The 24,830-nt window shown below is 39.8% G+C and overlaps 1 protein-coding gene across 1 annotated transcript in view; it reads left to right on the top strand.

Annotated features, from left to right (window-relative positions):
* Positions 1-23,731, top strand: part of KCNK10 (potassium two pore domain channel subfamily K member 10) — a 72,119-nt gene extending 48,388 nt beyond the window's left edge. The window contains exons 6-8 of the mRNA XM_084520283.1: positions 11,058-11,244; positions 14,410-14,552; positions 16,575-23,731. Of these exons, the coding sequence (XP_084376409.1) occupies positions 11,058-11,244; positions 14,410-14,552; positions 16,575-17,198 (954 nt within the window). The 3' untranslated portion in view covers positions 17,199-23,731. The remainder of the gene's footprint in view (positions 1-11,057; positions 11,245-14,409; positions 14,553-16,574) is intronic.
* Positions 23,732-24,830: the final 1,099 nt, after the last annotated feature.

Genomic DNA, 24,830 nt, shown 5'->3' with positions numbered 1-24,830 from the left:
TGAAGTTCTTTCGCATGTCAGTGCGTAACCTCCTGTGCTCTAACTTGCAGCCATTGCCCCTTGTCCTATCCCCACAAACCACTGAGAAGAGGTTGGCTACATCCTTCTGTCCCCCACCCCTCAGATATTTATATACATTGAGGAGGTCCCCTCTCAGTCTTCTCTTCTCCAGGCTGAACAGACCCAGGTCTCTCAGCCTTTCTTCACAGGGAAGATGCTCCAGGCCCCGTATCATCTTTGTGGCCCTAAATGAACTGAAGATCCTTTCTTTATTTTACCTTTCTGTGGAGCCTTGTGTTTTAGCACATTTTTGAATGTTTACAGAGAATACATTAATAAACCAAAGACAAGTATGGTTGGCAATTAATGGCTAGAAAACTGATGTAAGTGCAAGATAAGAGAGTTATTTAGCAATTGATGATAGTGTGCCTGAGTAGAAAGGTTTCCAAACATATGGATGATGTTTTATCATCCTTAAAGAAGAGCATAAACATGGTAGAGTATTGTCAAAGTTAAGTTTTCAGATTTTTTTTTCCCTACTGATAATTTTTATGTACTCAGGCTAATTATCACATACATCAAAGATTTTCCCCAGAATATGATTTCTGTCTTTCTGCCACCTATTGTTCCCTCTGTATACTTCTTTTACTTGTTTGTTTGTATTGTTTTTGTTTTTCAGTGAAAAAAAAAGATTAGCACAATTACTTTCTCTGTATCAAAACCTCGTGCTTGCCAGCTCTCATTTGGTTTGAAACCAGGTCAGTATTCAGAGTGACCTAAGGATAAGCAGTAGCAAGGAGATGCATTTCCATACAGAGCCTGAATCACTGATTTCTTCTTTAGGAAGGGAGTTAAATAATCCTTTATGGTTTGAAATACCTAGGAACCACTATTCTAAAGGGTAAAATCACACATGCCTGCCTCCTGCTAAAATTAGTATTAGTCACATAACTTTTAATTCCAGTGAAGAGCACTTTAAATAAACCCCATTAGTCTCAAACAATTCTCCTTCATGAAACACAAGACAAACAGGAGCTGAAAGAATGATTAAGAGTATACTGAGCAGCTGGGGTTTCTTTAATAACCTGTGTTAGGCTTAAAAAAATGAGATACTGCAATAGAAGCTGCTGATTAATGCCAAATAAACGTGAACTTTTCAAACAATGACTTGAAAGTTATAGTGTTTCCTAAGCACTACTGGTGAATATCCTCCCTTTGTTGTTTGCTTCAAGTTTTGGTCATATTGCTGGGGGAAACTTCTCTGTGTTAACAGCACAGTGCAAAAGTGCCAAATCCTATGTTCTAGGGTTTTGATGCTGGTTTTGACATCTCTGAAAATCTGACTTATGTCTAAAGGAAAATCCTCTTCTGACTCAAGATCTTAAAAGATCCTGCAGGATAGGGAGTAAAGGAAAAGAAAGATAGAAATGCAAGCTCAAAATCACTGATAATACAGTGATTGTTGATCCCACACTGACATATACATAGAAGAGCATTCTAGTTAGTATTCTTCAGAATATTCTCCAAAACTCCAATGGGTAACCCTGGGGGAAGTATCAAAGACTGAATGTGAGAGTGGTGATGGCTCTTGAAGAGCAATTGGTAGGATTTATTTTGTGTGGGTTCCTTTACATAGTAACTCATCTAAGGCATGAGGGCTGTGCTACTTTCTCACTTGAGATGCTTCTTCAAGGAACATACAGGCTGGATGAAGATGGCAAATGTAGTGTGACGTTGCTTTATGTATTCTGTCTTTGTCTTTCAGGACTGTCAGGCAATCATATTAACTGCTCTAATGTAATTTACATGCCCATATATTCCTTTGGCATATGCATATGTCCCTGTGGCAATAGGAAATGTTTTGAGCCATGGGACAAAGTATTTGATGCATTCTTCTCTCCGTGCCAACCCTTTCCTTTCAACAGTGCTCTCTGTCCTCCTTTTACCTTTGAATATGAACTCTAAGCAGGAGCAGTAGCAGCTGGGAGGGACAGGGAGAGAGTTGTGGCATGGAGACAATGTTCTGAATACTCAACAGTATGAAGGAATCTGGATGTTTTGTTCCACTAGAGGGGAAGAGAATAATACCAAAACATGACACAGCAAAAAGTCAAAGTCCAAGCAGAGCTAGCAAGAAAATATTGAATGTCTTCATCCTGCAGAGAAGAGATAATTCTGACATCAATATTCAGTTTCTTGCTAAGTCTTTGCATTTGGCCACATCATGCTATAGATAACTAGATCTCTCATTGATCCAGCTACAGTAATTGTTTGTCTCAGGGCATTTCTTGATTAGACTTGGCATATACTAATAAATGTATCTTTACTGTTATGTGGCACTTTTCTTTGCTTCATCATAACTGCCTTTTAAGTTTTTCCTCTGAATGGAAATGATGAATAAGACACAAGTGTTGACTCAGCAATGATCAAAACGAAGGGTTGCCAGGACTGGCAAGGTAGAATCCTTTCAGGTAAAGGGAAGTGATGCCCAGCAACCATTATTAACCCATTCTTCCTCCCTGGAAGAGGAGAATATAGGCATGACTCAGAAGAGAGTTTAAGGAATGAAGGAGGAAAGGAGCAAAATATTCCCAATTTGACCTCTGAATGCATCCTTTGAATTTGCATAAGTCTATGCCATGAGTCTCTGTTGTACTCTGTCTGCTCCAGTGTCTGGGAAAAGTATATAGAGAGTGTAGAGAGTGGATCCCTCTTTTTCCTTTTTATTTTATTTTATTTTATTTATTTTATTTTATTTTATTTTATTTTATTTTATTTTATTTTATTTTATTTTATTTTATTTTATTTTATTTTATTTTATTTTATTTTATTTTTATTTTTTTGGCCTGAATACAGCTCAGCCAGAACAGAAGTTTGGGCTTAATATTGTTATTTTTGTTTCTTCAGGAGCATAATGAGCAACTGGATGAAATTAGTTGGTTCATATCAGGAAGTCCTATCTGTGCTTGAAGATTGAAAAGGGATATATCAAGCCTTGAAAATTTCCATACCAGTGTTTTGTTATTTTCATAACACAATATCAGTACTCACATTATGATTACAGTAGGAACCATGCCTAGCAGTTTATAAAAATAACATTTGAGAAAGCTGTTGCCTTGTGAGAAGCTTGATGCATATTCCATCTGGGTCCAGGCAAACACCCTGCACAAGTGTGGTTTTATGGGGAAAAACAGATATGTAAAAAATAAATCCTTCTTTTCCCTGACCTGTGCCCTGCACGTATTCAGGATTGTCTCTACCAAGCTTAGTAACAAATGGCAGTGCTTACAGCTTTTTATATCCATCTGCCCCATGTTACATACTACACTTAAGAAATAGGGGATGGATTTTGCATCTTATTTTGCAGCAATAGCAGTGTTCTTTGTAAAAAAAAAAACAAGAATTTAAATAGCTCAGAGACACCAAGAGAGCTGCTTTGGCAGAGTGAGGGAAGCCTGTCTCTATTGGAATGGCTCAAACCACTGTTCTTAGCACATGGAGGTGTCTGAAATGTCATATATATATTTCAGATATCTTACTGGAATTCTGCTTCTAGGCTTTCAGAGGGTGTTGCCTTCTTTGATGTGGTGAGTTGGCCCTGGCTGCTTGCACAGCTGCTCGCTCCCTTGCTCCCCACCCCACCCCCCTCACCCTCCAGAGAAAACAGGCAAAACAAGAGGGAAAAAAATGAATTAAAATAAAGACAGACAAATAACTTACCAAGTATTGTCACAGGCAAAACATATTCAACTTGAGAAATTTAAGTTAATTTATTGCCAAATAACATAAATAATTACTAAGTTGAGGCTGTGAGGGTGATCAGAGGGCTGGAACACCTCTCCTATCTTCATAAACGCTGAGAGAGTTGGAGTTGTTCAGCCTGGAGAAGAGAAAGCTCCAGAGAGAACTCATTGTGGCCTTGCAGCACTTAAAGGAGGCCTACAAGAAATCTGGAGAGGGTCTCTTTATTGGGGGGTGCAGTGATAGGCCAAGGAGTAGTGTCTTTAAGCTAAAAGATGGTAGATTTAGATTAGGTATTTAGAACAAATTCTTTACTAGGAGGGTAGTGAGGTGCTAGAACAGGTTGCCAGAGAAAAGTATTCTTTCAAGGCCAGATTGGATGGGACTTTGAGCAACCTGGTCTAGTGTAGGGTGTCCCTGCCCATGATGGGGAGGGAGGAACGATGGACGAATAAGGTGTTGGAACTGGATGACCTTTAAGGTCACTTTCAACACAAACCATTCTATGATTCTATGATCCAATGTTGTCACGCACTGCAAGAGTAACCTTGCCACAAAATTATGTCATGTGAAGGACCTAGGACAAGTTAGAGAGAAATACACAACAACAGGTATAGGCAGCAGTGATGTTGATAAGGCTTCTCTGCTCACCACAGAGGAGCTCTGTGAGTCCAGTATTGTTCCAGTCTTTCAGAATATCCTGCTGAGTTGGGCTACTCACCTTACTGAGGTTTGTACCAGGTTCTGGACCCAGGCCGGCTTACATTTTACTGATCTGAAAGGCAAACTGTGTGAACTATAGGTGCTGTCTATGCTATCCTACCAAAAAATGTTTTTACTATGGACATACTTAGGTATTCCTCTGTTTGTGGCAGAGGAAAAAATAAGATTGATATTTCTGATATTCTCTTTTATGCTTTGAGTACAAAGACTTGTTTTCCTTTTGTTAAAATATTTTGATCTGGAGGAAGTGATTTAGAAGATGAGCTGCTTAATTTGAGCACAGGAAGAGAGAATCTGTTCCAAGAATAGCTGGCAGCATGGGAGAGGGCATAAAGTTAGGAGTAGGCAAAGAGGACAAAAGACATGTTAAAGAAATGTGTTTTCTTTGGAGTAGTGCTCTAAAATGCAGAGCCTTGTGGAGAGATGAGGACAGCATGTTCCATGAAGGCACAGTGTATTAGTACTAAAAATATGACACTGGTCAACTAGCCAAAAAGGTAAACAACTTGCTTGAAGTCCTGGGGATATTTGTCAGGAATTCAGAAAATAAAATCTTTGGAAGACAGAGGAACCATATGAATTCCCTGTGAGGCAGCAAATGTTCCAGAGATATTTTTGCTTGAGTAGTGCTGTATATTGGTCTAGTTTCTATAAAATGAGAGGCGACACTACAAAATCTTGGAACAAACATGTTGGAAATATGGTATAATGTTCCATATATTTAGCATTTAGTCTGGTCTGAAAACTGACTGTAGTATCTTTTGATCCCATGCTTAATGTTTTCTACTTGGAAAAAAATCTACTCCTTTTTGAAGGAATTTGTGTCATCTCAGCGGCCTCAGCTTGGGAACTTAAGAACCTAATTCTTTTTTCTCTAAACTTCTGAAGTTATTGGATAAGACCCCACTGTATGTAAAAGAAAACAAGGAAAAGACGAGATAACAATTGTTGATGGAAAAAATGCTGAAGAACTAATAAGCATCTATCTATGAGAATATCCGTCCTCACCCCTCTTGACATTAAAGCAGGCTGACAGTAGTTTTTTGAATTAATATGAACAATATGATGTCCTGCGCAGTGATTATCCCACTCTACTCTCCACTGGTGTGGCCTCACCTCAAGCACTGTGTGCGGTTTTGGGTGCCAAAATGTAAGAAGGATATAGAAGTATTAGGGTGTGTCCAAAGGAGGGCAACAAAGATAATGAAGGGTCTGGAGTCCTATGAAATGTGGCTGAGATTACCAGGTTCGTGCAGCTTAGAGAACTGGAGACTGAGGGGAGGCCTGCAGCTCCCTCACGAGGGGAGCGGAGGGGCAGGCGCTGAGCTCTGCTCTCTGGGGACAGTGACAAGAACCGAGGGCATGGCATGGAGCTGGGACAGGGGAGGGTCAGGCTGGGTGTAGGGAAAAGTTCTGCACCCAGAGGGTGGTTGGGCACAGGGTCAGACTTTCCAGTGATTTAGGGGTGGTCCTGTGTTGAGCCAGGAGTTGGACTCATGATCCTTGTGGATCCCGTCCAGCTTGGGATATCCTATGATTCTGTGATGCTGCCTGTTTAGCACTTAATCACCTGAAGAGTAAAATCAGCACCTTCATCAGTAAATGGAGATGACTCCTCATAGGTTGTTATATCATAGAAAACTCTTCATTCTTTTCTTAGATTTCTTTCTTAGGCATTTTTTTTCAGATTTGCTCTAGTTAGATTTTAATTGAAGATTCTCTCATAAGCAAGCACTAATTTGTTTATAGTTGATGAATGGCTCACAAATCATCTGTTTCATAAATGTAGAGAGAACCTGGTTGATAAAATAGCAACAAAAAAATAGAAAACATCCCTTTCAAAAGTTTGGGTGTGTATGACATGCAATCCTGTACCTGGAAGTAACTATCTGTATTGGTGCTTGAGGCAGATCCTGCTGAGAAACTGGATTTAAGAAACTAGGATTAAGTGACTGAACATTTTTTTTTCCCCACTTAGACTGTGCAAGATAAGCATGTTGTTTGACCCTGATCTGCAGGTGTGTGGTGGTTTCACCCTGCTCCACAACTGCTCTCTCACTTCCCCTCCTCAAAGGTAGAGAGGGGGGAAGTATGGTGAGAAAGAAAAAGGCTCATGGGTTGAGATAAGGGTAATCTAATTAAAGGGGGAAAAAATTAAAAAAAAAAAAAAAATAAGGAAGGGCTATGTGGGAGCAAAGAAACATAGAAAACAATTATTCTCTACTTCCCCTTAATGAGCAGTGTTTGGCCATACCTTGGGAAGCAGGGCCTTAATACATGTAGCTGTTGTTCAGGAGGACAGACGTTTTCATAATGATAGCCCCCTTTTCTTATGGTCAGCCATAAGAAAGCAGGAATGCCATTTCTGTAGAGTGCCCTGTTTTAGTACATTTTAGGCCATGCTGAGCCAAACTGTTCTTTTCCCTTATGTTAAGGTTGGATCACTATTTAGTCACAGAATCACAGAATCACAGAATTTTTCTAGGTTGGAAGAGACCTCAAGGTCATCGAGTCCAACCTCCAACCTAACGCTAACAGCCCTCCACTAAACCATATCCCTAAGCTCTACATCTAAGCGTCTTTTGAAGACTTCCAGGGATGGTGACTCCACCACTTCCCTGGGCAGCCTGTTCCAATGCCTCACAACCCTTTCAGTGAAGAAGTTCTTCCTAACATCTAACCTAAAACTCCCCTGGCTCAACTTAAGCCCATTCTCCCTCGTCCTGTCACCAGGCACGTGGGAGAACAGGCCAACCCCCACCTCGCTACAGCCTCCCTTGAGGTACCTAAAAAGAGCGATAAGGTCACCCCTGAGCCTCCTCTTCTCCAGGCTGAACAAGCCCAGCTCCCTCAGCCGCTCCTCGTAGGACTTGTTCTCCAGGCCCCTCACCAGCTTTGTCGCCCTTCTCTGCACCCGCTCAAGCACCTCGATGTCCTTCTTGTAGCGAGGGGCCCAAAACTGAACACAGTACTCGAGGTGCGGCCTCACCAGAGCTGAGTACAGGGGGACGATCACCTCCCTAGCCCTGCTGGTCACGCTGTTCCTGATACAAGCCAGGATGCCGTTGGCCTTCTTGGCCACCTGAGCACACTGCTGGCTCATATTCAGCCGACTATCCACCATCACTCCCAGGTCCTTCTCTGCCTGGCAGCTTTCCAACCATTCCTCTCCCAGCCTGTAGCTCTGCTTGGGGTTATTGCACCCCAGGTGCAGGACCCGGCACTTGGCCTTGTTAAACTTCATGCAGTTGACCTCAGCCCATCGGTGCAGCCTATCCAGATCCTCCTGCAGAGCTTTCCTACCCTCAAGCAGATCGACACACGCACCTAACTGGGTGTCATCTGCGAACTTACTGAGGGTGCACTCGATGCCCTCGTCCAGATCATCGATGAAGATATTAAACAATACAGTTGTGAGTTCATGAGAACATCAAGCAAGTGGGAAAATGGTTCTATACCATGGTGATTAAAGCATCAGACTGGAAAAACAACAAATGTATCAAAAAGGTGTAAGATGGTTGTACCTATGAAATATACTGCCCTGAAGGAAAAAAAAAAAAAAAAAAAAGAAAAAAAAAAAAGCTTCTTTAGCAGAACTGATCTTATTTTGAACTTTTTTTTCTTCTCTTCTAGTGAATGTACCAGCCTAATTTTTTAGACTCAGTAATTCAAAGGTCTGAGGTATGAACCTCTTCTGATTTCTCACCCTTTAGTGGCTTTTTATATAAAATATATATTTCTTTTAATAATGAGTTGGTACAGTGTAATACTGCAGTGGCTTAGACTAATCTTGTCTAAATTGATATAACTATCTATGGAATGGAAAAGCTGTGTTTCCTTATTTTTGAGTAAACGTGCAGCACAGCACAATGTTCTTTGTGGGGAAATAGCTAGGTCAGTTCCATACACAGGAGAAACATGCAAACCAACCCTTTTTTATATGTGGTTACTACAATGTACATATTCCATGAATAATAACATTTGTGCTTTAGCATTTTTTAGATCTGTACCATTTATACTCAGAATGTCTCCAGATCACACATCTATACTCTGAATATCACGTTATGGTCCAGCAAGTAATTATGCTTCTGAGTCTTACATTTGTGCTCTTTTCATTAGCTCTAAAAATGCTATTCCTTCTTCACCATTGCTTTCTCAATTCGGTTCTACCAGTGGAAGAATAAGAAAATAAAAGATCCTCAGCTGCTTCGCTTTTGTGTGTGTGGCTGAGGTGCACAATAACAATGAGTCAGGCCTTCTGCAGATTCTCTATTTAACAGTGTTACCATTTTTACTTAAAACAAAAACAAAAAAAACCTCCCCTTTCCCCCCAAAACTAAAAAAAATAATAATAATGAAATAACATTCAAAAAGACACCTTTGGCTGCATTCATCACTCATGAACAAGCAGATATCCTGAACCTTTGGTACTGATTTGTGCATCATTCCTTCCACTTTTTTTCTATCTTGAGACAAGACAATCTTGATATATGTTCAAATGCGCTTTATTGTTGCTACATAGGGATTAGAGGAAGGGTTATTATGTATAATTTGCTTTATTAGTAGTGTTTGGCAGGTCTGAAGTGCTTTTTATTGAAGCATTTCCAGTACTGTGCAGCACTGCATGTACCTACCTACATTGTAGCTAGGTGTCGGCCATTTCATTTTTACGTATTGGGAAACTGAAGCAGTTAGCAGTGAACAAGTCACTGTGGCCAAACAAGTAAATAAACAACCTAGTTAAATCCTTGTCCTCCATGAAAAAAAAGCAAGTTTACCAACCTAAGATACCATATAACATCTTTATGATCAGTTACTTTCCTTTCTCTACATATACAGTAAGCCTGAAATCCTACCAGTGTTAATGTGCATCCATAACTCTAAAAAAAGCTAGATAATTCATTGCATTTTAGAAAACTGCTCAAAATGACTCCCCAGGAAAAGAGGAAATAAGAAATCAAGTCAGTTTGTATGTTCTTGGGTTGTTTAACTCCTTGGTACTTCAACACAATTTTTTTCTGTGCCTTGTATTTAATTAATCTTATATATAACATTGCATTACTAATCCTATTTAACTATTTCCATGCAGCCAGACACAGAAAACAATGCACATATACAGAAAATAAAAAATTAAGAGTAGAGGCAATCTCAAACAGTTCCAAAACTAAAACTTTCTGAAATACCATATATTTATGCTACTACCTGGATTCTAAGCACAGAGCATCCAAAGCCAGCTGCGTGTCTAATAATCTGACAGATCTGTAATCTGACATTGTACCTTTAAAAGAAATGATTTAGTGGAAACAATACTGCTCACAAAATTATTGGATATTAACTAGTTCAGACAATATCCCTTCTATATATTATAAAGATCACTTCTGAAGCCTCTTATTTCCTATCTAGGCAGTGTCCTAATCTGGAATGAAATCTCATTTCTGAATTAAGGAAGATGCTTGATTTGGAAAACTAATTTGGTAATATGTGACTTACAGTGACCTCCGCATTCATTTTCAAGGAAAAATACAGAATTTACACTGTCAGTGCAATTAATGCACAGTAACATTTCCAGTAGTTTCCAGGCTTCTTGTGAAACTGTTGAATTGCAAGTTCATCTGAGTACAGCATAGAAATCTGAAATAAATCTGTCAGAGTCAGTTGTGCATATCCAGGCTTGTATCAGTATTACTGGACACAAAATCCAGTATCACAGTATCACTGGAAACAAAATCCAAGTTTATACTAAATAGAGAGTTTATATGATCTAGGAGTGTAAAATGTTGCAATTACACTGCTCATATTTGTATTTGGTTTATAGCAGCCAGTAATGAATGTACTATTTGTTCAAGAGCTTTTCAGCATGTATTTACATATGTAATTTTATCTCAGCTTATGTGGAATTTGACATAAAACCTGTATTTCTGGAGTGAACTGATAGTATAGCTATCAATTTCTGAAAAGAAGATTTAACCTTCATATTTTGTGAATGAAAGCTGGAAATCCTGGGTCAAAGGAAAGTCTAGAAAACCCCACAACATGGGTTATTAGTAAATAAAATCTCTCTCTCTTTCTCCTTTTTTTTTTTTTTTTTTTTTTTTTTTTTTTTAAGGAAAGGTTTATTTTTGTTTTAGTCTCAGTCTTCCTGCTGAATGCTTGGGCTGGTGAGGCAATATGGCCTTACATACATGTAAGGCAGTGTGTACATACACCTTTACATACCTATACTACATATTACATATATGTATGGGGCTGTGAACATACACCTTTTCTTATATATTGAACCCAAACTGGAGTGTACTGAGCCTTTCTGAAGCTCAATACTGGTTTTCCAGGATGTATTTCTTGTAGGTTAGTAACTGTCTAGTGAATGGAAAATGGGAATCACCATTTTTCTGTGACCAGTCATAGAAGTTGACTATTTCCCAGGGAGGATTCTCACTTAGTGAGAGGGAGCATTGTGTTCTACCTAATAAGCTCACAAATGGATGGAACAGAAATACCAGATTACACCAGCATGATTTGTCTGCCACTCATAAGGTATACAGTCCCAGTAAGATAATCATTTTTTCTTTTCTTTTGTTATTTCCATTTTCTAGAAAAAACAGGTGAGCCAAACAAAGATCCGTGTGATCTCTACCATCCTCTTCATCCTGGCTGGCTGCATTGTCTTTGTGACCATTCCTGCAGTTATCTTCAAACACATCGAGGGATGGACAGCCTTGGAGTCCATCTACTTTGTGGTTGTCACTCTGACTACAGTTGGCTTTGGTGACTTTGTAGCAGGTGAGCAGCATTGAGCCTAGGTGCTATGCATGAGGTCCTTGGCTCTTAGAATTTGTTTTCTGGTGTGGAGAAGGGACATTTCACAATATATTATATCCAATGAAATTAAACTAGGTGTTTCAGTTGAGGTTAATGTGCAATAACATGCAGGACTCCAGGCTGATTTAAGACCCAGGTACCTTTCCATCTGCAGAGTGCAAGCTTTCAGCAGGGTAGATAACAGGAGTCTGGGAAGTCCTGATTATCCCTTATCGTGCAATGAATTATGCACAAGTCAAATGACTTTCCTATTGAATTCAGGATTTGTATTAGTCCATTAGGTCTCAATATGAGGCTGATTGCTGAAGCAAGTAGCCAAAATGATGAATGGACAAAGCTCTTACAAGTTAGGGTTGAGCTATAAGGCTGGAGAAATGTCTGGTTTGATGCAGTACTAGGCTGCTAAAAACTGTTGCAGAAACTGCAGCATTTCAGAGGCTGGATCTTGTTCTCCAGCCTTGGCAACAATTTCTACATTGCAGCTACCCTGTTAAGAAGAACTCATGTAGGAAAGGAAAGGAAAGACTAATAGGGTATGTATGCATCTCAGTGCTGGAAGGCTGCTCTCTGTGATGAATACAGTACTAGCTGGAGCTATAAATATCCATCCTTATGAATTACCAAAGAAGAAATCAGGATTGTTGGCTAGCGAGATGAGAGAATTTTTTTCAGTCTTTTCATTCTACTGCTTTGCTAAGGAAAAGCTGGTTAAAATAAGTGGAATTTCTTTTCCCATTCGAGCATGACCTCTACTCCTCATTCCTGTTAGTGGTCCTAGTTAAAGGCATTAAGATGCCTATGTTACAAAGAGCCATATTATGCTACTGTTTTGTTATTTCCTATAACATCAGTGGAATATGAATGAGTTAAAAACATCAAATGAAACTACAGAGATATGTAAAGTTTTCTTTGCTGAAGAGCTGTAGACAAGTCTTTTGTAGACAAGACTCTCATCCTCCTTTTTTTTTCTGACATAGTGGTATAGAAGAAGTGAAACATTGAGGAAAAAATCCACTTTAACCACTTAAGTGTTAAGTAAGAAGCTCACTGCTATTCTGGCTTTGTGGTATCACAGTATGAAGTAAAAATAATTAACAATATTCTTCTTAAGCATGTGGCACTTTGGTAATGTTTTCTTTAATAATATATTTTGAAAAAAATAAATTAAGTTGTTCTGTATTCAACATGATTGGGAGAATGTAATACACAGCTGGGTTGCTACTAGTGGCCAAGATTTTTCAAAAATCAAATGGGGACCCTGAATAAGAACACTTCAAAGATGGTCTCATGATTAAGAGCTTAAGGCAAGTGATCACCAGGAGATTTTGATTTTATTGCTGGTTTTGAGAAAGATTGTCTGTCACTTTTATTTCCTGTCACTTTATTCTCTCTGTATCTCTATCCCTTCAACATCAAAGAGAAAATGCTGTGTCATAAAGCAGCATCAGTGGAGCGATGTTGATTTATTCCACCTAGAATGCATCCCAACTCTTGCCAAATTGGGAGAGTTTTTGTAGTACTGTTGGAAATACAATTAAGGATGTATTCTGGAAAAACAAACAAACAATCACCGAATATTTGATAGGCTGAAAAAAATAAATGTTTTCATACTTTTTCAGAAATCAATCGCCTGATTTCTACTTAAGACAGACCTAGACAATCTGCTTTATAGCGAACTTATGCAGGGATGCGTGTGATCAGAACAGCCTCATTGTACCATAGCAACAGCTGTCCCCACCTACCATTGTTTTGCACTCTTGAAGACTGGAAAAAGAGAGTGATTCATGCAGTGTATGGGGAGAGATTAACATCAAAAACAGTATTTGGGTTCCTGCCAGTGCTCAAATGTCTGAGCTTTCATGGGGATGTTCAGTGACTGTATGCACACTCAGGCTCAGTCTGGGTAAAATTAAAGAGTTATAAAATATCTCAGATTGCAAAATTCTCAGGGGGAGACACTGAGCCATGTCATCTGGGGAATTTAATATAGGAAAATCCTAAAAGCTCTCTGTTGTGATAAGGAGGTACAGGTTGGTGTCCAGCTCTCAAACAACCAAGATTAGGAAATACGCATTCCTATGTCCCAGGCAGGGGACTTAGTCTTTCTTGCAGTGCATGTAGCACTGTGATAGATCTAGAAGTCTCAAAAGTGAGGTTGTAGCTGCTTTCTTTTACAAAGGTTTATCTTGTTCTGTGGTAGGTAGCAGCCTAGGTGCTACTGTATTTGTTTTAGGCCCTTCACTGGAGTTGCCAAATGCTCACATATTTGTTTTACTAGCTCTTCCTGAGACTTGCATGAAAAGCATCTTAGATTCCTGCTTGTCTGAGCACTGGTACAGGTTGCTTGGAGAGGTTGTGGAGTCTCCCTCCTTGGAGATATTCAAAAGCCTGGGGAACCTGCTCTGGGTGACCCTGCTTGAGCAGGGTGATTGGACCAGATGACCACCAGAGGTCTCTTCCAGCCTGAATCGCCATTCTGTGTTTCTGTGATATTTGTTGCTTCATTTGACCCATATCTCCTCTAAAGTCATTGGCCAGAGAATGCATCATATAACTGATATCCAAGCAGACAGTATATTCTTATTATCAGAATTTGTACAGCATTGGCTTTCTGTCAGATACTCTGATTTGGAGGGGAAGGCAAAGTTATTTTTCTGTCTTATACACAGAGGTCTCTGAATCCTGTATTTAAAAACAAAGAATCTGGAAACACTATCACCTGAGGGGGTTGAACTGTGAAGTATCCAAATTACCAGGCTGCAGGCAGTTCAGGATAAGGGAGACTAGCTGTATTATTTTTTTTTTTCTTGAAAATGTGTTCGTGCTGTTGCAAGTACTATTGAAGCAGGAATTTCAGAATTGCTTCAGACTATCAGCAATTTGAAGAAAAAAGTTTACCAGGTGCTCTGGCAGGTCATATAGCAGCAGAACAATATGCAATTTTGAAGAATCTTAAATCAAGAACAGACTGTTCCTCCCATCTGACAAGCCTCTCATCTTTTATTAGAACTACAATGGTGTTGGCAAGAGTCAAAAATATTTTAAGGAATTTCTCAGAATTTCAAATATTTTGGCATCAATTTTGGCATCTCATGCTTCCTAAGCATAATTATATGCTTATTGCAGGAGGAAATGCTGACATTCATTACCGGGAGTGGTATAAACCCTTAGTGTGGTTCTGGATCCTTGTTGGCCTTGCCTATTTTGCTGCTGTCCTGAGTATGATTGGAGACTGGTTAAGAGTCCTGTCCAAGAAGACAAAAGAAGAGGTATGACATAATATCTCATTGGTTTTTCATTTTATAAGAGAGCTTTAAGTGCCTGATTCCTGCTTGTCTAATGAAGGATGCTCCTCTGCTTGACCAATGTACAGTATTGCCTATGGTTTACTCTACTGGCTATCTTTGCTATCCTGTTAGCTCTGATCTTTACCTTTTTCACAAAGGGTGGAAAAAAGCAACTGAAGCAAACCTATGTTGTTACACCTCTATCGGTACTATTGAATACACAGAACACACCAGTAGGATTGCAATTATGAAATAAGCAAGACTGGCCTTCACTCTGAAGCAAGTTTGAAAACTGTCATAAAAATTTCAAGTGCTCTTTCTTCAAAATGAGAAGTGCATGGATTTTTAAGACATTAGTTGGATCTGTTCCTTATTAAACAATAATTTGCCTTTAAACCAGTCTTCAACACTGAGTTTTCCCACTTTTCCCTGTGTCAAAGAATATGGTTCTGAGTAAGGGTTTAGATTCAGGCCCCCGTGTTTTTAAAACTTGAAGCAATTGAGTAGGTGGCATCAGGGAAAACATGATTAAATACACTCAGAACATGCCCTCCATGGTTCAAAGACAATATTGCTAGTGCTCAGAATAAGAGTGGAAAATGAAAGGTAATTGCTGTAGCTCTGAAGCTGAAGCCTGCTGTGGGGGAGGTTAATATAATTTCAATTTTTAATGCAATCTCCTCCTGCATTTCTAGCAAAGCTAACCTGGCAGGGTCAACTAAAGAGCAGGAATAACCAAAATTTGACAGAGGCAGTGCTGTTTATCATTTATGAAGGCAGCTGACCCACCTGAGGCCCAGTGCAGCTCCACGAATGAAAGGGGAGAATATCAGCTGTCAGGCTGCTCAGTAGCAAGACAGCGCTTGGCTGTAGCACCCAGAGGTGGGAATTTGAGCTCTCATGGTGGATGTGAGATAACTGCTACTACAGGTAGTCCAGTTCTAAGAGGACATCTGTTCACCTGGACCACTGGATGCAGAAATGGAGTTCTGGCCCCAGCAGCCCAAGGAAACTGTTGACCTTAGTGAGCTGCTGCAAACATTGTACTCCTGAATCTGTTCTCCTTTAAATGAGCTTTAGAAAAGGCCTGTGTTGACTAAGATATTGCTTGGTCATGTCTTTTTTTGTGTGTCTCTCAAGAAGAAGTATTTGTTCAGCAGCCATTTCAGTGCTTTATTCTTTGTTGTTATTGTTCTCTCAGGTGCAAAGGAGTAAAAGAGAACAGAACAGTGAGACATTTAAGGACATCCTTGTGGTGCCCACACAGAATGTTGATGTGTTTTGAAAGCTCCTCCTTCAGGAAGCAGCTTGCTTATTGCTGGCTTGAGGGGGTGTTATTTGGACAGTTATGCAATGGGCACCTCCATTAAAGACAGCTAGAGCTGTCCTGGAGAAGGAACACTAGACTGGATGCATCAGCAGATTTTTGGAGTATTTGAAGTTACCTAATAGGTATTCCCAACATTAATTGCTTTGTGTCACTGAGCACAACATTCAATGGGAGTGAACAGCTCTGCCCATGAGCAATACAGAAAAATACATTGCTGTATTGCTACACACTGGTTGCTGTGCTGTTCTGAGGCAAATTAGTATAAATATATGTAAATAATTTTGCCCACTCCTGGCTGTCTACTGCTGATATTTTAAGTCATTAATTTTGTTCTTAATCATGGAGGGATTAGCATGGAGACCTCCTGCCATGGAACACAGCTTATAAAATCTGTGGAGTGGCAAGAAGTGAAACTGGTAGCCCAGTGATATGCCACATAAGTTATTTACTAGTCATGTGTTGGTATCTTTAGACCTTTCCTGAGTATAAACACTTTGCTGCTGAAGTTTGGCCTGGATGTATGCTTTGGACCTGGGACTGGTCTCTGAATCTATGCCAGACAAAAAGGTGGTTATGCTACTGGGAACGATTCGTAGGAATGAATGTCACTTCATTTTGTGTGAGTGTGTTCTTTCTTTATTTATTTTTATTAATTTATTTTTCTTGTTGTAAAGGTTGGAGAAATAAAAGCCCACGCAGCTGAGTGGAAAGCCAATGTGACAGCTGAGTTCAGAGAGACACGGCGGCGGCTCAGCGTGGAGATCCACGACAAACTTCAGAGGGCTGCCACCATCCGGAGCATGGAGCGTAGGCGCCTGGGCCTGGACCAGAGAGCCCACTCCTTAGACATGCTGTCTCCAGAGAAGCGGTCTGTCTTTACGGCCTTGGAAACAGGACGCTTCAAGGCTTCATCTCAGGAAAGCATCAACAACAGGCCTAACAACCTGCGCCTTAAAGGGCCGGATCAGCTCAACAAGCACGGGCAAGGGGCATCTGAGGACAACATCATTAACAAGTTTGGATCATCTGCTAAGATGACCAAAAGGAAAAACAAAGACCTCAAAAAGACCATCCCTGAGGATGTGCGTAAAATTTATGAGACCTTCCGAAACTACTCCTTGGATGAAGAAAAAAAGGAAGAGGAGACAGAGAAGATGTGTAATTCCGAGAACTCTTCTAGCACTGCAGTCCTGACCAACTGCATCCAGCAGCACTCGGACCTGGAGAATGGAGTGCTCCCCACTGAAACCAAAGAAAGGGAACATGAAAACAAAGCATTACTTGAAGACAGAAATTAAATGTAAAAGATGCTTGACTTGAATTAACAATGTTAGTGTTTTATATACATATATATATTGAGACACGTGCCTTATACAGACTCCTTATTCAGTCTGAATTATATAGCATCGAAGAATATTTCACTGTGCCATAAAGACTCAAGCTTGCTCTGCCAAAACAAGTCAGGAACACAGCACTGCAGAATGGCAACAGAAAACTACGCACATGGAAATTTCAGCCTGTATAAGATTACCAGGGCAAGACGCAAAGGAAGAGGCTGAACCACAGCGATACCAGCAGAGTGATATGACCATGGCATAACATTAGACAAAAGGCAGCTATGTAAGAGGAGCCTTTGAAAGCGATAAAAAGGAGTATATCTTTGTAATGGAGTATGTATTCATTAAGCCTTCCCCTGGTGATTAAAAAGAGGAGAAATTATTGGAGTGAACTAGAAACATTCAGTAAGGCTTAGTTTATGTTTTGGCACGTGATCCAAGCTGGATTTTTTTTTTTTCCATTTTTGAACCAGATGCATTATCTTTCTAAACTCCAAACGAATGTCAATGGACACAGCCACCAGCTGGATGCTGGTTTGAAAAATCAACAGAGACATATTTAAGGGTCGGATTGCTCTTTTCATTAAAAAAAAAAAAAAAAAGAAAGAAAAAAACTCTGTGGGTATTTATCTTAACCAGTGGAAAAAAAAAAAAAAAAAGAAAAAAGAAAAGAAAAGAAACGAATGGATTTTATTCTCTTGTAGGAAACATCAATGTAAACTCACAGCAAGAAAGCGCTTATGAAGAAAATGCAACATCTAGTGCTATGTTGTTTAAAAGAAGAGAAACATTAATTTAATGGTATTTGACTAGGTGTATGAAACAGTGGGCCAACTGTTTTTTAAAAGAATTTCTCATTCACACTTTCTACCACTGAAAAACCTTTCAATTTTAATGCTGTAAGACTATGAAGGCAGAAGGAAAGCTATAGCTTATGCATGTCAGCATACTGCTGTTCTCTGTAGCTGAATTTGAATTTTTAAAAATAGAAATAAGAGCATATACATTATTCAAATGAGGGCCAGGGCAACCATAGAATCTCAGGGCTCTATGCCCCTTTTGCTGGGTTTGGGTTTAGACAAGAGCTGCAGTCATAATCTCAAATTTAAAAAAAAAAAAGAAAAAAAGAGAGAGAGAAAAAAAAAGAAATTTAGGAAAAGAAGTTGAGAAAAATATGGTGGTAATCTTTTAAGTGCTTATAGCTTTAAGTGCCATTAATGCTGTTATATTTTGTAACTTTTTAAACAAGTATTTGGAATTATTTGTTTTAATTTCCTTTTCAGGTATTATCTTTGTTTGGCATTTGCTATCTCTTTTCTTGTTAAATCTAAACACGAGCTCTCTGCATTTCCAGGTTAAAGTGAAGTGTTACCAAATTGTAGGTATTTTTAAAAAATCATTTGTGGTGTCTGGACACATATAGATATAAGACACACAAATGTCCCTAGACTTCATAGTAAATATTCAAAGAAAAGGCTGCAAAATAATTAATAGGAATTACGAAAAACACTTAGTTTTGGTAGTCTCAGCCTGCAGGCTACTGTTTGCCATTGCAGATAGAAGATTTTGCATGTCAGAAATGAAATACATGATTGCACCAGCAATGCCTCCCCTGCGCCTTCTCCAACTTAAATAGTCTTGCAATTCAAGCTGTAGGCGTATAGGTAAAGTAAGCATGGATGTAGATGGCAGAGACATACCGAGTCCCATAAGCTAGTCAAACGTACAGACCATATGGGCACAGACTTCTGGAATTGCATGTCCATATCTGCATACACAGAAATGCATGCTCCATTTTCTGTGATAGCTTCTTAGATTTCATGCACAACGAACCAATTCAAAATCTAACTGGTCACCAGAATATGATTGCCAAGGCTATGAATAGAAACATGGCAATGAAAATGCAAATTTTGAGTATCCATATTTGCATATCTAATTGACTCTGCACCATTTGCAGGAGCAAGCCAAATATCACTAGTCCAAAAGAGGAAAAGTTCTTGGTATGTTCTGTCTGCTGATTCACTTCACTTGAAATATCACATCATCTTTCTAATTCCTTTATCTATTTGAAAATTAAGGATGAAAAAACAATGTTTGAAAAATTTCAGGTCATTTGGGATTACTTTAACTCAATAAGGTCCTACAGAAATTGCATTCTGCTTAGGTCACCAATGAATCTCTAAAGGCACAGGGCTGTCTGCTGGCTTTGGTGTACTGGAGGCAGGACAGTGAGCCTCATCCCCAGGGAGGGTTCCTGCTGATTCCATAGCTGCCCTTGCTGCTGGAGGCTTTGGGGGCCACACCATGACATGGACAGCAGCTTGCAGCCAGCCTCAGACCCATCCTGCTCAGGCTGCAGGCAGAGGCCAGGGAGAAGCAGGTCTGTTCAACGTAGGAGTCCTCAAGCCCTCCTGACAGTCCTGGTTTCGGGAGGCATGGGATGAAGTAGGGCCTCCAGTGCCACACATGAGCAAGTCCTCTGAAGTCTTGGAAATTCAGTGAAGCCTTTTGTGCTCATTCAGTAGACTCAGGATGGATAAAGTACACTTGGATATAGTGAGGCTTTCTGTTGTTTAGATCTGGGGTTTTACTGTAGACTAGTAGAAAGTTAGGAGCAAAAGCTACAATTCGAGTATGCATTTGAATTGCAGACAAGGTTCAGAAGTGCTCAGACATGTGATTTGGGTCCCATGAATTAAAGTACTGCCTGGTTACACCGTACTGCACTTTGCTTGTATTAAGGATCAGGCACACAAAAGCAAGTCACCTGAGCCTGAAAGCCTGCAGTACATACAGATTGTGCTAACAATTCTCCATGGTTACCAAATGCCAAAAACAACATCACACATGCAGTTTTATTTGCTCCTCAACTGAGTTGTCATCACAAGAAATGCTTGCCTGTAATGGAAAAGTCCTGCACAGATGCACAGACGGCTGTAAGGATATATGAGATATGTTACCTCTCTGTGAAAAATAAGGCTTAGTCATAGCCAGTGCATTTCTGCAGGGAAAGCTGGACTCATTGTCTTGTAGGCCTTGTCTGTGAGAGCAAGGAGTTAGTGGGCAAGTCATGGAAAACACATCAGCATGGACAAAGTGGCTGAGGAAGTAATATTTGGTGGCCAAATTCAGAACTGCTTGCTGTGATGTGATAGAAGGACAACGTAGTCCTGGCATATTTTTCATCTCTAAATTTTCTGAGTTCTGTCTGCATCTAGCTGATGGCATCTGTGGCCAGCTTTGGTTTCTGCCTGCCCATCCCATGCAGGAGTCCATGGCTGACATTTTACCAAGCTGTGTCTTCACCCGCTTCTGGTTTGGAATATGATTGTTTCAGGGCCAAAGGGTGATGCTGAATAAACTCCCAGTGAGATACAGAACAGAGCATTGGATGACCTTTTACATGAAAGCAAATTTTTTTTTTTCATTCTGCCCCGCTTCACCCTCATTTGTGTGTCTGTGAATCTTGCTAAGAAAGCTGCCAGTCTGCTAGTGGAGTAAATATTTCCTCCCATATGATTGCCTGTTAAATTCCTCAATACACATCAATTTGTATTACAATGTGGGAAGTGCAAAGGGTGTATTGTGTAGGGTGGCAGCCAGTAATGTCTGAAAACTAAAATGACATTTTATTGTCCTACATTGCTTCTCCCTGGCAAAGGCCATCTCTGGGTTTTACTTCTATGTAGCAGTTTGAGAGAGGATCTCAGTTCAAACATGAAGTGTTTTGGTGGTTAAAATTCTCACCCTTTGGAATTTAGATTACTTAGAAAAAAAAATAAATTGTGATGCTATTTCTAGTGAGGCTGTTCAACCATTATTGCAACTTTTGGCAAAAGATAGTCTAAAGTATATCCAAATCTCCTTGCACTTAATTACAACCTTTCACAGCAGCCAAAAAATAAAGTCAGACAAAATGGCGACTTACTGACTTTAAATCTCAGATCCCGCACTGAGCACAACATGACTTGACATGGGAATTGGGACCTGAAAGAACAAAGGAAACATGGATTTTCTGTAGCCACAGCCCTCACACATAGAGGAAGACTCAGCTATCTGTTTTCCTACAGCTTTCAGCTCTGCAATCCCACTCTCTTCTGTCTTGTGCAGGAGACGTCTGGCATGCTCCTTTGGGGATCCTCCTGAACCATTAATGATCACTGAACTTGTGCAGATTTTGCATGAGTGGTTTTGAAAAGGTTTGTAACTTCATCCATGTGGCAGTCTGTGAATTTCTTTGTCTTTTTTTTTTTACAGGGAACATTATTTCTAATAAACACCTTATTAGAAATAATAGTAAATAAAAAAAGCAGTGATTTATATTAACGAAATCTGATTTTTGTTGTTGCTGTGAAATTATAAACCATCTGAGCTTTTGCTGTCTGGCTTTATGATGTCTCTAGTAGAAGTCTGCTTCTTCCAAAGCCATTAATGGGCAATGCCAGAGACTTTCTGCAAAATTCTCTGTAATCCACGATAAACAAAACTATGTCTGTGAGTTCAGGGTGTTAAAAATCCTGTCCTTAAGAAACCTGTATTTTCCTGAAGAATGTGTGTTTATGCTGTACATGGGCTGTTTGTTTGTTTGCCGGCTTTGGTTTTCTCAGGGGCTTACTTGTGTTGTCAGGTAGCATGATGTCTGCTAGTCTCACTTTTCCCATCATCCACTAAAAATAAATAACAGGCAAAGACCAAGCTTTATGTAATGTTGTATATTAAACTGGAAAAAGAAGTCTTCTGCTAAACAGATACAAATGTAAAGGGTGACTGGGAACTGCTTCAGTCCTTTCCATACCTCCGTTTGTTCTGAACTATGCTTTCTTTAATCTAAGACCAAAATCTGCTCCCATCAAAGTCAGTGCAGTAAAGAGGAGCTAGTTTCTTATTTTTAAGCTTTTTAAGGTAAAGGTTTGCTGTTTGGGCATTGAAGTGCTATTTGCACTTACCGAGATGGCGTTACGTCAATACTAAATACAAATAAGCCCAGCTTCAGAAATGGTTCCCTAGGCAATAAAATATCAATTAAAACATAAATGCAATTCAACACAAATCTGTGGAACTCAAATAGAAGCTTGTAGATTAATGTATGAAACTAGTTGCCTGAAATATATCATCACAGAAATGCAGATTTGGAAGTTCCTGTAGGTTGCCTAATTTTTCCCAAGGTCCCCATCTTGTTCCCTACCAGTAGCAGTTGTCTCGTTAATACCATTGCTGATTTGAAGCATAATTGTTCCTGCCTGCCAGCACAACTCAAGTACATAATGATGTTAGACCATGTTGACTCACACTGATGAAATCAAACACTCTAAAGAAACAGTTTGCAAAAACTAATTTGGGGTTGTCCTGATGAAGCCAGCACATACTCTGGGAGCTGGATCATGCTGGGTTGAATAGGTCAGTCTAGAAGCACAGAGTATCCTGAGTTGGAAAAGACCCACAAGGATCATCGAGTCCAACTCCTGGCTCCACACAGGACCACCCAATCTAAGGGCAGGTCTCATCCACAGCGCTGGTGAGTACTCAGGAACCGACTGAAAAAAGGCGCTATGCGAACATGTGCATGTGCCTTCACGCAGCCCATGCAACCAGTTCTTGCACACAGATTCAGTGGTGGTGCCTGCCACTCCATGCAGGTAGGCATCAGTTTCTGTGCCCCCTCATATCTGCAGACAGGTCATGTCTCAGCCAAATCTTGCCACTAATACCTACACTGGTTTAGGGGAAAGAGGGCATTTCTCTAGCAAGTGCCCCTTTGAGACAATTAGGATGTGCTTTTCTTGGCTGAGCAAGTTGAGAGCAAATCACAGGCAGGTGATATGTGGCGTGTAAGAGAATATTTTAGTTTCCCAAATATGTTTCACCCACACTCTCTTTTTCCTTGTGAGAACTGGGTGCTTAAAGAGGAAAGTTTATAGTGCCTATTGTGAGATGTAAGCCAAACATAGCAACTGCCATTTAGCAGTTTTCCAGATCCTGGAGTCATGTAGTAACTATTATAAGAAAAAGGCAGGATTTGTATCTGGATAACAGCTTTGCAAAAATTCGAATTTGTTTAGGCAAATGTTCCAATGCAGTTTTAGGCTCATTTTTTCTAGTACAAATTGATCTAGACCTTGTGGACTGGGCCTATAAACCATGATTTTCTTTTTCTCTAAAATTTGGGGAAACATTTTGGTGGGATGGTGGTCTATTTATTTTTTCCTGATCAACTTCAAATCATAGTATAAGCAATCAGAAACCTACTTACAAAGCTATTCTATCTACTCTCTTGTCTCTGCCTCTCTTTCTCTTCCGTTCTCTGTAAGATTTTATGGTGCTTTAGAACGGCATTTTCAGAAAAGGGACAGTTTCATAAATGTCATTATCAGGGTACAAAGCAGAATGTGCTTGTACCGTCTTGATAAGTTTTGCTGCTATTGTCTTTATTATATGATGTAATGTTTTACTAAGATGGAAAAAAAGCAACAAAGACCTTCTAAATGATGAAAACACTTCTCCTGTTTTTGTTTGTTTGTTTGTTTGTTTTTGTGTTTTGTTTTTGTTTTTTTCCCTATCATCCAGCAAGAGCGGGGGAACTGTAATTAATCTTACCTTCTGCAGTTTCCCAACAGATGCAGTTTGCACCAACAGATGCTGCAACCTGTTGAACTATGGGTCTGTTGTCAGCAAACATGGGTGACAAAAGATTCCTGCAAGCATGGTTGATACCACTGTATAAAGTCTGTAGAGACCCCTCATGGCTGAGCCTTCCCTTGACATAACACCCCTGTGTTGTTGTTGTTTTAATTATTTTGCTATTCTTTATATACTTGCTATGCTACGCAGTCTTTACTGGTTCTAGTTATTTGAGCATTTGTCGTGTAACTCAACATATATTTCTCCAAAACTCACACCCCTATTTCTATACTATTTCTCCCCTTATGAGCACGTGTCTGCTAACTGGGTCTACTTTAGCTACTCTATATCACTCTTGTAAAAGTGATTATTTGCATTTTCTAATTTATGCACCTGCTTGTTCACTTGATTTCCCATTTTCAGGGCATGACCTTATCTAGCAGTAGCTGTTTGCTCTGACTTGGTGACCTACTGCCTGGGATATGCAAAAGGCTGCTTCATTTTTAGAATTGGACAGCAAGCTGATCTATCTAGCTGACCTACTAATTGTTCCTAGAGGTGACTGGGAAAGATAATGAGAAAAAAACAATAGGGTGGGTGGATGTGTGACCTGTTGTGAAATACATCTTTTTCCCACTTCAAAATCTGGATGCGGGATGCTGAGTGTAGCACTAATATCCTTGCTGAAACATGATTTTCTCAGTGCAGTCTGGTGTTTTGCATAACACCAGCTATTTTGAAATGAACTGTTACCTTCTGGCAAAAATATTACATTACAGTTATATTAAAATTATTAATTTAGAGGTAACATACTAAATCTGAACAGTGCACAGAGGAAGATCCCTCACAGATTGCACAGCACAGTGCCTGGACTGGCAGGTGTCAAGTTGCTTTCTGACAAAGCTTTAGATCATTTCTACAGAGGACACTGTAGACTTCCTCCCTTTAGGAGTGCCCCTGAGTCGTCCCTTCCTT

The sequence above is a fragment of the Aythya ferina genome, assembly GCF_964211825.1.
Source record: "Aythya ferina genome assembly, chromosome: 5".
NCBI classification, from domain to species: domain Eukaryota; kingdom Metazoa; phylum Chordata; class Aves; order Anseriformes; family Anatidae; genus Aythya; species Aythya ferina.
Note: the sequence above shows the minus strand (reverse complement) of the source record. Positions and strands in the feature narration are given on the sequence as shown.